This window comes from Nicotiana tabacum, chromosome 4, assembly GCF_000715075.1.
Source record: "Nicotiana tabacum cultivar K326 chromosome 4, ASM71507v2, whole genome shotgun sequence".
Taxonomy (NCBI): Eukaryota; Viridiplantae; Streptophyta; class Magnoliopsida; order Solanales; family Solanaceae; genus Nicotiana; species Nicotiana tabacum.
The window spans coordinates 22,263,043-22,280,912 of NC_134083.1; the positions used below are offsets into that span (position 1 = coordinate 22,263,043).

General features: G+C 36.6%; 2 protein-coding genes across 2 annotated transcripts; both read left to right on the forward strand.

Annotated features, from left to right (window-relative positions):
• Positions 1-250: 250 nt before the first annotated feature.
• Positions 251-574, forward strand: LOC107772340 (uncharacterized). Its single transcript, XM_016591843.2, has one exon. It carries the CDS (start codon positions 251-253, stop codon positions 572-574), a length of 324 nt encoding a protein of 107 aa, XP_016447329.2.
• An 11,421-nt stretch (positions 575-11,995) lies between these two features.
• Positions 11,996-13,355, forward strand: LOC107772358 (ethylene-responsive transcription factor WIN1-like). The gene is made up of 2 exons (XM_016591858.2): positions 11,996-12,296; positions 12,584-13,355. Exons 1-2 carry the CDS (start codon positions 12,217-12,219, stop codon positions 13,098-13,100), a joined length of 597 nt encoding a protein of 198 aa, XP_016447344.1. The 5' UTR covers positions 11,996-12,216; the 3' UTR covers positions 13,101-13,355.
• The last annotated feature ends 4,515 nt before the right edge of the window (positions 13,356-17,870 follow it).

Below are 17,870 nucleotides of genomic sequence, written 5' to 3' on the forward strand. Positions count from 1 at the left end.
GTTGTACAAGAACAAATATAATATTCAGAATTGTAACAACTATAGGAATATCAAGTTATTAAATCATACCATGAAAGTTTCGGAGAGGGTGGTGGAAGGGAGGGTAAGGAGGGTGGTGTCTATATCAGAAAATCAGTTCGGGTTCATGTTGGGTCGTTCTACTACGGAGTCTATACATCTTATCAGGAGATTGGTGGAACAATACGGGGATAGGAAGAGGGACTTGCATATGGTGTTTATTGACCTAGAGATGGCATATGGCAAGGTCCCTAGGGACATACTTTGGAGATGCCTGGAGGTGAAAGGTGTGCCGGTAGCTTATATTAGGGCGATAAAGGATATGTACGATGGAGCTATGACTCGGGTTAGGACCGTGGGAGGTGACTCAGATCGTTTTCCGGTGGTTATGGGACTACACCAAGGATCTGTGCTCATCCTGTTCTTATTTTCCGTGGCGATGGACACACTGGCACACTATATTCAAGGGGAGGTGCCATGGTATATGTTCTTCGCTGATGATATAGTTCTGATTGATGAGACACGAGGCGACATTAATGAGAGACTGGAGGTATAGAGGCAGGCCTTGGAGTCTAAATATTTCAAATTGAATAGGACTAAGATGGAATATTTGGAGTGTAAGTTCAGCGACGTGACGGGGGAAACGGACGTGGAAGTGAGGCTTGACTCATAAGTCAACCCCAAGAGAGAAAATTTCAAGTACCTAGGGTTAGTTATCCAGAGAGATGTGGAGATCGATGGGGATGTTATGCACCGTATTGGGGTGGGTGGATGAAATAGAGGTTAGCGTCTGGAGTTCTGTGCGACAAGAATGAGCCACCGAACCTTAAAGGTAAGTTCTATAGAGCGGTGGTTAGACCGGCAATATTGTATAGGGCTGAGTGTCGGCCAGTCAAGAATTCACATATCTAAAAGATGAAAGTAGCAGAAATGAGGATGTTGAGTTGGATGTGCAGGCACACTAGGCTGGATAAAATTAGGAATGAAGATATTCGGGAGAGGGTGGGTGTGGCTCCGATGGATGACAAGATGCGGGAAGCGAGGCTTAGATAATTCGGGTACGTGCGGAGGAGAAGCCTAAATGCCCCGGTTAGGAGGTGTGAGCGGTTGGCTTTGGCAGGTACGAGAAGAGGTAGAGGGCGACCTAAGAAGTATTGGGGCGAGGTGATCAGGCAGGACATGGCGCGACTACAGATTTCCGAGGACATGACTTTTGATAGGAAGGTGTGGAGGTCGAGCATTAGGGTTGTAGGTTAGGGGGTAGTCGAGCATTTTTCTCTTTGTATCGGCTAGTTTGATAGTGTTTTGTCTAGGAATGCTAGCGGTCTATGTTGTGTTTCATACTTTTACATAGTATTTGTGTTATTGCCCTTTCATTTATTTGTTGTCTCTCACGTTGCTGTTATTATTTTTCTGGTTTCTTTTGTTGTTACGGATTTTTTGTCTCTAAGCCGAGGGTCTCCCAGAAATAGCTTCTCTATCCCTCCGGGGTAGGGGTAAGGTATGCGTACACTCTACCCTCCCTAGACCCTACTGGTGAGATTCTACTGGGTTGTTGTTGTTGTTGTTTTAGTTGTTTGACACAAACAAACAATACCAGTAATAATCAACAAAGACACACCCTTTGTGTTTTTTCTTTCACTATTGTAGTGTTAAGAGAAACTGAAGATTAATTTTACCATGACTTAAATGCTATACAATGAATTAAGTCTCCTAATTAACTGGAAGGAATATTATTCACCATACCATCCTATTTCTTTTCTGATAGTTACTGAATACAATCCTAAAAGGGTAATGCATTGATTAATATTACTTAAATTCTCCCTATAACTCGAAAGTTCAACATTTTACACGCTACTAGTAGCAGCATTTATTTCACACAATTATTCAGTTCTCAGCCGTAGATTTGAAGGAGACCGTGAAATATCATTTTATCAATTACTGAATGAAGTACTACAGATTTCGTTTGACATATTCAGGCAGTCCAATACTTATTGCCTTTAGTTCCTTATTTGGGTAAAAATTTATTTCCCGCACTTGACTCATTTATATCTCAATATTTTCATACGCCTAACATTAAGTTTAACGATCGTTTCTTTTTAAAACTTCGTGCTTATAAACATTAAATTCTCCCCAAGTGCTACTTAAAATTCAATAATATTAAACTTATATTATATCAGTTTCTAGTACACACATTATTATCGGAACTGATTGCTTTTCTTTCTTTTGTCGTAATTATAGCTAATTTTCATCATTGCTACTCACATTATTTCTAATACTGATTAGACTAGGACCCTTATTATATTCCGAAAATTCACTTATTCTTCATTCATAATTTAATCTAGTTTTAGCTAAAAAGAGTACTTCGTCGAATTGAATGTGATTATTAGACTTAATCAAACTTTAATAATAGAGCAATAAATTCTGGGAAAGCCACATTAAGACATCGGTTTAACGGACCTGAAACAGCAAGGACCACAATACGTTACATTTCTACATTGGGACGTTTTCGTATATATACTAGATTTTAAACTTATTTATCCAGTTTTGTCTAAATTTTCATATTTACAAGAAGTAACAATTTTTTTTTTACAAAATATATACAAATCCGATCAAAATCTATAATTTATCTACAACATAAATACATATTTTTTGCACAAAATCCGGTCAAAAACTACAATTTACATACAATTTATATACAACTTAATAAGTTGTAGATATTTTGTATACCGTTTCTACATTCGACATACAAAATATATACAATTTGTTCATGTCTTCTTTTGCGAGTTTCAATCTGAAATTTCAACTAAAATCAACTCGAATCTTCACCAAATTGTCTCAAATTTGAGATATAAACTCCAACGGATATTCCCAATCATTTGCAACAACACCCAATCCAAACAAAAAATAATTTCATAAAATTCCATTTTCGAATCCAAAGCTTTGAAACTTTTTAATAGATTAACATAGTTTCCAATTCAATCTAGTCACTTCTAATTAATACTATTTTGTTTATTGATTCCAAAAAGCTAAAAGAATGATAACTAAAATGATTCCCTTCATCAAAGCTAATTTCTTTCTTATTTATTTTCTCGTTTTCATAGGATCCGAGGCAAGAAATTTGCTAAGTACTAATCTTCTCTCTTTTTTTCACTTAACATTAATATAATTTCTTCAGTTAATCCACATGAAGATATTAATATAAGAATACAGATAGAGAGAGAGAGAGAGAGAGAGAGAGAGAGAGAGAGAGAGAGAGAGAAAGAGATCGAAGAGAAAGAGCGATGAGGGAATTTCCTATTCAATTCCTAATATAATCGGATACTCATTAATACTAATTTGTATATAATTGATAAATTGTATATCAACTTGTAATTAAGTTAAAACATAAACAATGAGGGTAAATAAGTTTCTAATATAGTACATATAGGTAAAACCCCCATCCATATTAGGCTACGAAACTGAACTAAACATATAATATTTTTCAACGGTTTTAAAAGGGACTTCTCTTTTTAAAGTGTCACGACCCAAATCCCTCCTTAGGAGTCATGATGGCACCTAGTCTCTAAAATTAGGTAAGCCTAACATTTACTGAATTAATAACAGATTTTAACCAAATAACTATTAAATATGAACCAGATATTTCTATATAAACCAACAATCCCAAGTAGATATACAATATCCTAAAATCGGTAGTACAAGTCATAAGCTCTACTGAGACTACTAGAAAATTTTTAAGTACAACTGTTCCGAAATAGAAATAAATAGTACAAAGTAAAATTTCAGAAGGTGACTCCGAGGCCTGCGAACGCGATGACAGGTATACCTTGAAGTCTCTACTGCGATACTCGATCAGCTATCTAATGATCAACAAGCTCCGAGGTACCTGGATATGCACAAAAATGTGTGCAGCAAGCGTAGCATGAGTACACCACAGTGGTACCCAATAAGTATCAAGACTAACCTCGGTGGAGTAGTGACGAGGAACAATCAAGACACATACTAGACATAATAACATGTACAAGTATGAATATGAAATTAATGGGGAACAATATAAAGCTAAACATGATAAGAATGTTTCTGCAATACTTGCAACAAGAACTAGAATAACAATTAATAACAAGGAGCCAACAGATAATAACGTCATAAAGTAAGCAAAATACAATTTAAGTCCGGTGAAAATCAAGTAAAGGAAAACAAGTAACAACCCAAATAAAACAACTGCTTTCACACAATATTTATCCAAGAATTTCTCCGAAGTACCACACCTCATAATCACAAATCACAGGTCCCAAATCATGAACCCTAATCACTTAGCATCTTGTGCCCTTATAACAAATTACAACCGCATGGACAACTCATATGCCAATACCATTAATACGTCATATCTGCACGCATGACTCACGTGCTAAGGGAGAGATAATATCCAATATCTGCAACGGACAACTCACGTGCTAGAAATAACAATATCTCATAACCGCACTGACAACTCACGTGTCAATAGTACAATATCTCATACAGAAGGCAAGTATACGAGAATACATGCAAATGATAAATAAACATCAGTGTTCATTTTCTTAGACTGATATGAGTGACTAATTACGGTGTATGCTTGCGCATGTGTTCTATCACGACTCTAGTCAACAAGTAAGATCAGAGACAACGAAGGTCACATAGGAAACAACACAACAAAAATGTAAAATACATGACTCACACAAAGTAGGCACACTGCTACACAAATATTATCAACAACAATGCCCCAGGCCATCACAAATCATCCCCGATATAGCGCCCCTTGTCTCGCCGCGTGGGCAACAATAAAGTAAATGCCCGCCTTATCTCGCCACACTCGCATAATAATATTCTCGCCTTGTCGCTCCACATGCGCAAACTCACATATATAGCCCGCCTTTTTACGCTACATGTGCAAGTATCAATAATAACAATAGCACAGGAGTACGACAAGTAAATCAACACAAGAATTACAAAAATACAATGAAATGGAAGAATGAGCTCACAATGAAAGAGATAACAAGTAATAATGGTTTCAAATAAGAATAACTCAATAATGAGAGAGATAATGTGTAACAACGATATCAAATAAGAATAACTCAACAATAGGAGAGATAACATATAACAATAATTTCAAATAAGAATAACTCAACAATAAGATAGATAACATGTAACAACGATTTCAAGTAAGGATAAATAATAATGGAAGAGATAACATGTAACAATGACTTCAAGTAAGGATAAGTCACAATTGAGGAGATAACATGTAACAATAAAAGATGCAACAACGTCAATTAAAGCATATAAGAGTTTATTTGGCAATAAAGGGTAGAACATGAACCAATCAACTTTAAATAAAACATGTAAGGGTAAATTTAGCAATGGAGGATATAACATGATAAGACAACTTCATTTTAATATACATAAGGACCTAAGAGTCTAAATCGGTTAAATTTCTACATATAAGTTGCGCACACACTCGTCACCTCGTGTACACATCTTTTACATAGTTCAAATAGTAAAAACATCCAATCCCTATGGGGTAGTTTCCCCACACAATGTTAGGCAAGATACTTACCTCAAAAACCCTAAATCAACACTCTAAAATAGCTTTTCATTTATAATTCACCTCCGCTCGGCTCAAATCTAACCAAAATCGACTTTAACATCAAATAATGCAAGAGAACTCAATTCCACTAAAAAAAGCAATGATCTTTAAACAATTCTTCAAAAGTCAACAAAATCAACCCCGGGCTCACCTGGTCAAAACTCAGATCCAAGGGTAGATTCTGACTATCCATAACTGCAACGACCCGACTTATCGTTTTAAGAATTTACGCCCCATTCAGTGACTTAAGGTCCCAAGCAACTTCGTAATACGTATTATGACTTGCGTCTGTAGTCGAGTTTGGTTTTTGGAAAGTTCGAAATTAAATTGGAAGAACAATCCTTATTTTTGAAGTTTAAATGAAAAGAGTTGACCGGAGTTTGACTTTTGAGAAAATGACTCCGGAATAGGATTTTGATGATGTCAATAACTTCGTATGCTGATTTCGGACTTAGGCATATGTACGAATTTGAATTTGGATGTCCGTAGGACACTTTGACGCATTTTGGCTAAAGTTGAAAAATAGAAGATTTTTAGAAAGCTTGACCAGGAGTTGACTTTATTGACATCGGAATCAAAATTCGATTCCGGATTGATTTGATACGTTTCAGTGTAAATTATAGAATTTGTAAAATTTATAAACTCATAATTCGATTCGAGGCGCGATTCGTAATTTCGACATTGTTTGATATGATTTGAGCCCTTAGGCAGGTCCACGTTAGGTTATGGGACTTATTGGTATGTTAGGACAGGGTCCCTAAGGGCTCGGGTGAGTTTCGGGCTGGGTTCGGACCATTTCTAGGCCATTTTTAGTTGTTAGTTTTTGGCTACAGAGGTATCCATCGCGATCGCGGACAAACGGTCACGATCTCAAAGAGCAATATTGCTGTTTGGATACTGTGAATAGCGATCGCGGAAGCATTTTTGCGATCGCGTAGAGAAAAATTCTGCTGCACTGACCTGACTTTAGAAGCTTATATCTCACAATCTATAAGGAATTTGGAGATAATCTAAAAAATAAAAGTTGTAGTCCTTTGTGTCTAGTTTTCAGAAAATCAAATCGTTTGCCATTTGGAATTGTGTACAAAAAATTATGATGGATACACTACAGGATGTCTGAGAAGAGTTTGGAAATCGCGAAGAAGAAATTATTGTTGCACAAGGCTGACTTTGGAAGCTTATATCTCGAAATATTTAAGGAATTGGGAGATGAACAAAACATGAAAGTTATAGCCCTTGATGTCTAGTTTTCAAAAAGTCAAATTATTTGTCATTTAGAGTTTTGTAAAAAAGGTTATAACTATTAAAATAGAGGTTGTCTAGAAGAGTTGGAGAGTTTGTACTTCGCGATCGCGATTGGTTTTCCGCAATCGCGAAGAGCAAATTTTGAGCTGGAAAATTTTGTGTTTCGCGATCACGAAGAGTAAATGCCTAGACAGAAGCTATATTTTGAGGTTCTGTCCATTTTAACATATTTGGAGCTATGGAGCTCGGATTGAAGCAATTTTGTAGGCGATTTTCGGGATATTTTCAAGGAAAACATCGGGGTAAGAGTTCTTAGCTCAATTTTGGTTAAGTTACCCGAATCTATTATTATTTTTATCATTAAATTAGTATTTTGGGTTGAAAATGGTAGAAATTTTATAGACTGGGTGGAGGTCGATTCATTATCGGAATGTGATAAAATTGGTATGGTTGAACTCGTATCAGAATGGGTATTCGAATTTCGTAGAATTTTGTCGGGTTCCGAGAGGAGGGCCCCACGTTGACTTTTGGTTGACTTTTTAATGTGAATTTATAAGTCGGCATTTTATTATCCGGAATTATTTCCGATAAATTTTAATGAAGTTATATAATTTATTTAGCTAGATTTGAGCCGTCCGGAGGTCATTTCACGCAAGAAGGCTATTTTGAAATATCGGCCTAACTTCAAAAAGGTAAGTATCTTACCTAACCTTTAGTGGGAAAAATTACCCCTTAGGCATTTAGTCTTATGTGAAAATTGCGTAATTGAAAACCATGTACGTAAGGTGACGAGTACGTACTTGGTTTATATGTGCAAATTACATTGGTTGAAATTCGTAGACGCCCTTATGTATTAAATTAAAAAATTGTTGGAACATAGTAAATACTTGTTTGTTGAATTTATTTTTATATAATAATTTGGTGCGATTGCCACTTTGATTTTTATGCGAATCCCGTATTTTTGTTGATTTGATATTTCCTGGAGATAATTTCATTATGGATTATTCATTTGTAAATAATTTATTAAATAAATTTAAAAGGAGGAATTAATCTATTTGCCAAACATTTGAACAAAAGAAGGCGTTGTTCCTTGATGAATTACTTTCCATTTCATGTTGTTGAAATTGGTATTGAGTTATAAAGGCCGTAAATCATATTGAGGCAAAGTGTTAAATTGTAAAATATTATTTTGTTGAGTTGTTCACTCCCGGATATCTTGTTAAGATTTTATGCACATTATGGTCGAGCCATGTGCTCCTTATTGTAGAAAATAATGTATTGTTGATTTCTATGGCAAGTTGTAATATTTGAGCACTTGAGGTGCAATTTATGATATGTTTTGATATTTGAGCACTTGATGTGCAATTTATGATATGTTTTGATGTTTGAGCACTTGATGTACAATTTATGATATATTGTAATATTTGAGCACTTGAGGTGTAATTTGTGATATGTGGTGATATTTGAGCACTTGAGGTGCAATTTATAATATGTTGTGATATTTGAGCACTTGAGGTGCAAGTTGTGTTATGCTGTGATAATCGGACACTTGAGGTGCGAATTGTGTTATATTGTGATATTGATACGCATGCGGTGGTATAAGGTCTAGGTGTTAAAACGCATGCGGTGAGATAAGGGGGGCTTCATTCACGTGGCTAGTAGGGGAACTACGAGAAGCCATGCGGTATGATAAGGATGGCTAAAACGCAGGATGCTATTTCGGGAAAAATAATTTTTTTAAAACTAAATGTGAAGGCTCCCGCGGTAATATAAGGAAAGATTGAAATTTATTTATGATTTGGGACTACGAGGCGGTACCTCGGGAGTGCCCTTTGTTGATATTTCTCTATGGTTGTACTTGCCTTTGGTTATTTTATTTTTCCGAGATATGTAAATTCCTGTATTCTTCTGTGATGTATTATTTGATTTTATTATGTGTTTTGTATTTTTTATTATATTGTGTTGGCTTTGGCTCTTTGTACAAGACTCTAACGATTTGTGTTTCTGGTTTTACTGATTTTCAAGGTTTGAGTTGTTTTGAATAAAAGAAATTGCTATTATATTTTAATTTAATAAATTTTATATCCAAATCAGTAGCTATCGGATGCTTCATTTTAATTGAAACATCATTTTCTTCCCCCAAACGAGTTCAAAAATAAACTCATTTCTTTGTTGATTTCTTACTTAGTTTAAAAATTGTAAACTTACTTTATTGAAAATAAATTAATCATGTGGATCTTATATACATTGATATTTTAGTACGTGAGTTTTTCGTGCGGTTGTAATAGAGATATAGGCACGAGGTACCGTAAAAGTATGAAAGTGGGTTGAGACCCGTATTTTATGATTATGAAATGAGGTGTCACAAAGTGACTTTTATTTGAAAAAATTATATTCGAAAGATTTTTATTTGAAGAACTTATATGTGAAAGATTTATATTTGAAGGACTTATATTTGAAAGATGTATATTTTGAAGGACTTGATTAATTGGTTGTACTTATGTCCATTATTCGCTTGAGCAATATTTATGGTATCCTTGCTGCCTTGCTGTTTATATCACTAGTTGATTATTGTTGCTATAACTGCTAATTGTCTTTCTATTATTTTTGTATGTTATATTGCACAGGTTATTTGACTAGTGAGTGTCTTGACTATATCCCGTCACTACTCCACCGGGGTTAGTCTTGATACTTATTGGGTACTAACTATGGTATACTCATACTATACTTCTGTACATTTTTGTGCAGAGCTAGGTATTGGAGATATCGGATTCGGACAGAGGTTAGAGTGTGATCGCAAGGATTTAAGATAGAGCTCTTTGGCTGTTGCAATCCCTTGGGTAATTGTAATCGTCTTACCTAGTCTTAGAGACTAAGTATCATCACGACACCTGTGGTAGGATTTTGGGTCGTGACAATAACTCCACGAGTCCATACATGTATTTTGTTTCAAAATTCGAGTTCAAATTGACTCTCAAATCTCAATTCCTCATTTTTCAAAATATAGACAAAGTTTTTCAAAATTTCACTTTGATTCTCAAGGTTTTGATGTTAAAACTCACATATAATCATGTAAAAAAGTTCAAAACTAAACAAAATCGTTTATCTAATAATTGTAGATGAAAATCGCTCTTCAGAATCGCCTCCTACCGAGTCTAGGGTTCAAAGATGTGAAAATGAGACTAAAAATCTCGTCCCTCAGCTTTTGTCCAGGCGCATGTATCGCAAATGTGAAGAAATTATCGCAAAAGCGAAACTCCTCACATCCCCCCTGTCATCGCAAATGTGACGTATGGTCCGCAAATGCGAACATTGGACCATCGCAAAATTGATTAGGATGATTGTAAATGCGATCACTGCTAAGCCTAACTCCTCTTTGCAAATGCGAACACAGGGTTCCCAAATGCGATCCCAGCAGACTCAAGCCAAACATCGCAATTTCGACTCATATCTTGCAAATGTGAGACCTGAAGCTTCTGTGCAAAAACCAGCAGAACTTAAACTCTATCAAACACTCCGCAACGCGTACGAAACTCACCTGAGCCCTTGGGGCTCCAAACCAAATATCAACACAAGTCTAAAAGCATAATACAAACTCGTTCACGCGATCAAATCATCAAAATAACATCTGTAACCATGAATCGGACCTCCAAAATACATGAAATCAACATGAAACTCAAGAACTTCTAAAAACACAATCGCGCGTCCGATTCCTATCAAATCAAATCGGAATGACGCCAAACTTTGCAGATAAGTTTCAAGTGACGAAATGGACCTATTCCAAGTCATGAAATAGAAATCCAAACACGATAGCGATGAAGTCAACCTACGATCAAACTTATCAAAATTCTAAGCCTTAAATTGCCAACTTTCGGCAAAACAACACAAATCAACCTACGGACCTCCGAATTCGATTTCGGGCATACGCCCAAGTCCAAAATCACGATACGAACCCATCGGAGAAATCAAAACACCGCTACGGGGTTAATTTCACAAAAGTTAAACCTTGATCAACAAAGCTTCTAAAGTGAGAATCATTCATCCAAATTCATTCTGAAACATTCGAAAATTAAATCCGACCATGCACGCAAGTCATAATACATAATGTAAAACCACTCAAGACCTCAAACCATTGAACGGAACCTTAAAACTCAAAACGACCGGTCAGGTCATTACATAAAGATAGTTACTTGTATTTACCTTTTAGATGATCTATTTGTATAAAAATAATTTTAACATGTTGTAAGTTAAAGTCTTTCTTAAAGAGTTTATATTTTGACTATGTAAATAAATTTTACGTTATCAAGTTAAGCTGACATATAATAAGAACAATAATGTTATCACCGGGCACTGCTTCAGGGAGGCTAATCAGGTTGCGGACAGAGGCACAAAAATGCTGATGTTTATATTTACACACAATTTGATACTTTACCGAGCAAATTAGAAGTTTTTATATATATATGAGAATTACCAGCTTTTCGAGTAAAAACCTAATATCCTCATTTTCGAGCCACCATGAAGTACACCAGCTCTATTGTTTGTGTGTGTGGGGGGGGGGGGGGGGGCGCATACATATTTGTTCACATATCTATAGTTTGGATGCTCCAAGCTATCAAATTTCGGCCAGGTCTAGCCCTCCTTCTTCAAACGTACTCTTCTTCTGATGGCAATAAAAGGGATACTCATTCATTTCTTTTAAAAACAAATATGTAATTTTACATATAAGTTTAATATAATAATCTCGAAAATAAAGTAACACTAGCATATAACAAGTTACGTTGTATACTCATATACTCCTTAATTGTACTATCTTTCCTTGATGAAATTGCTTGGTAAAATAGTTTTCTTGGTCTGAGCGGCTAGCTAGCAGCTTCGAGTTATATTATTTTTTGGCCTTTCACTTTCATTATCGCCAATCGCCATCAAAAGGTAGCACTTTACTCTGCACATGCAGCCATACCAAAAGAGTACCCTCAAATATGGTACTAAAAGGCAATTAAAGAAGAGATATTACTGCAATAAATTGCACTTTCTATGGTGGTGGGCTAGTGAGAAGTCCACGGGACTTTCAGTAATAGTAGTATTAATTATTTTTGAACTACAAATCACTAATCTCACAAATCATTAACTTTCTCCTTGAATGCTCCTCACACAACCTTCGTACAAAGCTTAATTAACTAAGTAATATGCCAGTAAGCCACTACTGTCTTTTATGTTCAGACCCTTATATGTATCCATCTTCGTAAACTAGTTCGGCATCTTCAACTGTACAACTCTCTCAGTCTCTCTTTCTCTATCAGCTCTCTGACAGTGTGTCTCCGCTAACTCCAAGTATGGTACAGGCAAAGAAGTTCAGAGGTGTAAGGCAACGCCATTGGGGTTCTTGGGTTGCTGAGATTCGTCATCCTTTGCTGTATTTTACCATGCACCTCCACTCTTCCCTGTTTTTTTATTTTTTATTTTTCAACACTTCCTAGATTGGATATTCAACTATTAAATTTAATATGCACATAAATTTTCACTATGCGTTGCGTCGCGTACCACTACCTTTAATTCCATATAACTCTATAGTGATAAAGATCTTATTTCGTGATAATGCGGGTTCAACGTTTAAATTTAATGAGTTCAATCTTTATAGGACTTTTACATCACACATTTATTATTGATAACATGACTATTTGATCGTTTTTATGCTCGTAGGAAGAGGAGAGTGTGGCTGGGAACTTTTGAAACAGCGGAAGAAGCGGCCCGAGCGTACGATGAGGCTGCTGTTCTAATGAGTGGACGTAATGCCAAAACAAACTTCCCAGTGGCAGCACCTAACGAAAACGGAAAAGACAACAACACTAGTGCTAATTCGTCTTTCTCCGGATCATCATCATTGTCTGCTATGCTTAGCGCAAAACTTCGCAAGTGCTGTAAATTGCCTTCTCCATCTCTCACTTGCCTTAGACTTGACACGGAGAGTTCCAGTATTGGAGTGTGGCAGAAGCGAGCTGGGGCTCGGCCCGATTCTAGCTGGGTAATGACTGTCGAACTTGGAAAAAAGAAAATAAATGACAACGAACCAACCCTAGAGGGGGTGCAAGAAAAAGATATAGTAACTGCTTCAATTCCAGAGACTTCAATGGAGAAATTAGAAGGCGAAGAACGTGGCATGGATGAAGAAGAACGAATGGCGCTGCAGATGATTGAGGAACTCCTAAACAGGAATTAATTAATCATAATTTACTTGTTGGACAAGTGGGGCTTATTATAGCTGTTAAACTACTTAGGTAAAATGTTTGGTCTTTACACGAAGGTATAAAGCATCAGATATTTTTCCAAACTATAATAATTAAGTAATATGGAGAGTCTATTAAAGTATTTTTCCGAGTCATTGTCATTGCTGTGTATTCTGTTTGTCCAAGGTTGTGCAACTGTGGTATTATATTTGATAAAGAAGATATAAATGTTAACTGCGATTGAACTACGAATTATTGATATGGACTTCCATAGAAGTAGGGGTGGGCTACAGGGATTTATATACATAGGATGTCGACTTTTTCTGTTTCTAATATAGAAATTAAGTGGTGGGGCTGTGCAATATGATACATATATCTATAGGCATCTGCATCGATCATAGTGGGACTTAGAAAATAAAAGAGATGGTTACAATCACGTATAGGTCCGCTCTTTGCCTGCCAAATGTCTTATTGGTGTTGAGATATATAAAGTCCAACACACAAAGACGTTAGAAGGAATTTTAATATTTAGCAAGTCAATTTCACGTTTTTAAGTTTATAATATTTAAAAAGTGTTGAGGTAAAGCATTTAAGTAATATAATCTGATAATGTAAATTGAAGCTTAGTTATCATTTTTATATATTATGTTATCAATTAATGATTGTAAGGAAAGATGTACCTATAATTTATCTTATTTTTGATGATCTGATTTTGCAAATATTTTTAGAATCTTAGTGCAGAAAACTTAAACTTTATACATTATGGGGTACTCTCATCTCTCTGCGCTCAGCGCTCAACTCAAATGTGCAGGAAAGGTAAAACAAATTCATAATTGATCAGGCTAAATAATATTCTCTTCTAAAAAAAGTAAAGTAGTCTACTAAATCAATATTATGGTGGAGAGAAGCAACCAAACAGCCTTGGATGACATGAAATAACAATATTGGAAATCCTCACCTACCTGTAAATTTATATAATTAGGGCAGATAGAAGAACTTATGTATTATTATCGAGTAGATTTCATTGGTAGAGTAGAGAGAAAGCAGGAGTGAAGTAACATTGTGAGTAACATTCCAAGTAGATTTCATTGATAAATCTCTACTTGGAGTGAAGTAAATTAAACAACATTCTTAAGTGGCTTCTGTGTTTCGATATCTAAAATTGTTTCATATTATCTCCACCCCAGTCTTCTTTGCATAACTAATTCTACGATTCCGTAAAAGTGCTCCCGAAAACTAGTATATAGGAGTAGAAGATTAAATGAACTAACACCATGAATTTCCATAGTGATGAAAAACAAGCGTATAAACTTGTAATATTAAACACAGGATGACATCCTAATCATAAGCATTTACTTTATAGTTGACAAATATTGTCAATTAGTTAGTATAAGTGGCTTTTTATGACGTTAATTAATCGTCCATGTTATATCAATTGGGTCGCAAAGAACACAACATCTTTACCGAATTTGGAACTAAACCATGATGTGTCACTAAACATAACGATGTTTTCAGATGTTTAGTTTAGTAGTGAGCAAACCCGAAATCAGTTTTTGGATAAATGTCTGTATCATGTCACTAGATCAAAAATTGGTTATTTCTGATGTGAAACGACATGGATTATTCTCCAAAAGTTATAACATGCAGATGCAAATTGATGTTTAAATGGAACTACGAGGCGGACACTTAACTAATTCTCAATTTGGAAGCAATTTGATTTGCTTCCAACGTCAAATAGGCAGTTAGAACGGTTACTAGCTCTTAGAACTAATGATTCATCAATGACGGTAATGTTGACTGGTTCCATTTCTTCATACATAGTGTACAGAATATTCAAATCCTAGTTCTATGTGAAAGTAAAAGAGTGGATAAACTTTGGTAGGATTCAAATCCTACTTCTATGTAATGCATGGTAGAGTTGTAATCTTTAAGATGCATTCAAAGCCGCATCTTCAATAATTTGCTTAAGAAAATTATTATTGCCATTTAGCACTAGGTATAACATCTGTAAAAGAAAAAGTTTTATTAGATATAACATATTTGGTGAGAAAATTAAAAAGCAAAAAGTGGAGGGACTAAGTTTGGTAAACACAGGAATCGGTATGTGGAGCTTTCAAGGTTTGTTCGGAATTCCTTAACTGGAGAATAATAAGCATGTGGTGCAGATGCATTAAGGTCTTGGCCAAGTCTTTTATCTTAACATTTACTTTCATAATGACTTAAATAACTACTGGTGGGGACAGTGTGAATTATAGGTGGATCATTAATTTGTCAATTCTACTCATTACCTTCACGTTTTAGTCTGTGTTTAACACAGCACGATTAGCTGTTTAACTCTCAATTCCTGTGGTAGCTAGTAAGGTGTGGGAAAGAAAACATTGTTCTACTTGTATGGGTCAAAAATTATCTCTAATATGATCAAACCATGTTAACATTAATGAGGCATTTACAGACTGTCATGTGTTACCAATACAACTTCAATGGATACCTGCCCAAGGTCGAAGTGATTCCAGGAACGATGAAGGTTGCGGTCGAAGAGTCAGCAAGGATCAAGGTCGAGAAGTCGTCATAGATCAAGGTCGAGCTGGTCGAGCATCCTAGACAAAGTTATAACGGTTAGTTTTAAGATAGGACACTAAAGAGAATATTCTAGTGGATATTCTCTGCACCTGTACTACTAGGGTTTCTAGGAATATGTTCCCTATAAATACAAAGAGACACAAAGATATGGGACATGAGATATTCACTTGTAAGAAAACACATTGACTTTATAGAGAGAATCTCACCATATTACAAGCATACGAAAATAATCTTTTTACTAAGATTCTTATCTAGTTTTTCACTTGATCCAAAAATAACTTGAGTGTTCTAAGACTCATCAATCATTCATCATTGTGAGAAATAATATCCACAGTTTCCACCCCTTTTCGGGTGACTCACACGTTTTTATTTACTTAAATGGCCATTCATTGCTATGTTTTACTATTTAATGTTATCTTCCATCTTTCTAGATCATTGAATACTGTTGTTATTGCTCACATTCATTACCATTTAGTCAAATATACATACTTATTATCTGTCATAAAACCGATAACCTTATATTTTAGATATTATTATTAGCTAAGATTGACTTTTTTTTTATTTAAATCTAATTGGTTGAACCAAGGTCTATATTTTGGGTCAAACAGTTTGGCGCCGTCTGCGGGGACTTTTTAGCTAATTTTTTAGTTTCCTTTAGATCTACAACTCATGTGAGTCACTAACCTAACAAATCGCAAGATTTTTCTCTTTCTCTGCACGTACGGAAACCTACATGGCAAAGTGACAGGTGACTTCCCTGGAAACCTCATAAACGCTATCAACGAGAGCTGCAAAACTCTAGGCGATGATGTGACACCCACTACCTACTCTAGGCGCCAGAGGTCCCCCCCCTCCCCGTTGCAGCATAACAAAACAACATGGAAAAGGGGCCTCCACGTCCACAGGAGAAGGGATGCCACCGGCCATGAAAAAGATCCTCGAAGCATGGTTGACCGATACGCTAGTAAGCATGCTCAACAAACCTACTCCATGCACGGCTACAGAGACCGCAAGAGCCCATGCAGTGCAACGGGCAAACGAACAGGGAGACCAACCAGGCCCTCCAACACCAGGTATAACTCACAATGTTACTAACAATGCAGGTGACAGCGTCCTCGCCGCTGTTCTAAAGAGGATGGAAGAAATGGAGAGCGAAAATAAAGTGCTCAGAGGTCAAATTTAAGAACACCAAGAACGAGTTGACAAGATATCGGGCACCCCCAAGCTACTGCCAAAGAGGGACGTTGGAAGATTCGTAGAGCAGCCGTACAGCGAGGAATCAGCCCTGCATGCCATACCAAAGACCTTCAAAATGCCGTCGAATCTCAGGATATACGACGGAACGACTAACCCCGAAGATCACGTGACTCATTATGTCACCGCCGTGAAAGGCAAAGATCTCACCAAGGAACAAGTGTCCTCTATTTTACTGAAGAAATTCGGCGAAACCCCTTACGGGAGGGGCATTAACATGGTATTTACAGCTACCAGCCCGCTCCATAGAAACCTTCGAAGAAATGGCCGACAAATTTGTAACAACGCATGCCGGAGCCAAGAAAGCCTAAACAAGAGTAAACGACATCTTTGCCATCAACAAATCCTTGGGAGAGGGACTGAGAGATGTCATTTCCCGATTCAAGAGGGTAAGGATGACCCTACCAAACGTGTCCGAGGGAATGGCAGTCGTAGCCTTTCAGAACGGGTTGAGTAGAGGGGGCCCAAGAGCGACCAGAAAATTGCTGAGCCGGTTAATAAAATATCCTCCAACCACTTGGAATGAAATCCATAATGCTTACTGATACGAAGTCCTAGCAGATGGCGATGACCTCAACGGACCAACTCGACAGCTCGTCTCGATATAAGCCGAGCCTAGGAAAGAACGAAGAGATAACATACGGAAGGATCACCTGATCTCATGACCCAATAGGGAACGACATCATCCATACATCAGGGCCCCTCCCCGCCTTCTTTCCGCTACGATGAAGGCTCATCCAGGCTGAGGACGGGGACTCACCGGAACGAGAGAGGTATGCCCCCCTTATTATCTGCTTACAATTTTTGTGTGTCACCTGCATAAATAGTTTATTCCCTGGAAATACTTGGAGCGAAGGTGAAATGGCTGCCCAAGATGAGGTCCGACCCGAGCACCAAAAAATCTGACGCCCTCTGCAAATTTTACCAGG

Coding starts and splice junctions, on each gene's coding strand:
- LOC107772340 (XM_016591843.2), top strand. CDS start 251: ATGGCATATGGCAAGGTCCCTAGGGACATACTTTGGAGATGCCTGGAG.
- LOC107772358 (XM_016591858.2), top strand. CDS start 12,217: ATGGTACAGGCAAAGAAGTTCAGAGGTGTAAGGCAACGCCATTGGGGT. Junction 12,297..12,583: donor GAGATTCGTCATCCTTTGCT/GTATTTTACCAT, acceptor TTATGCTCGTAG/GAAGAGGAGAGTGTGGCTGG.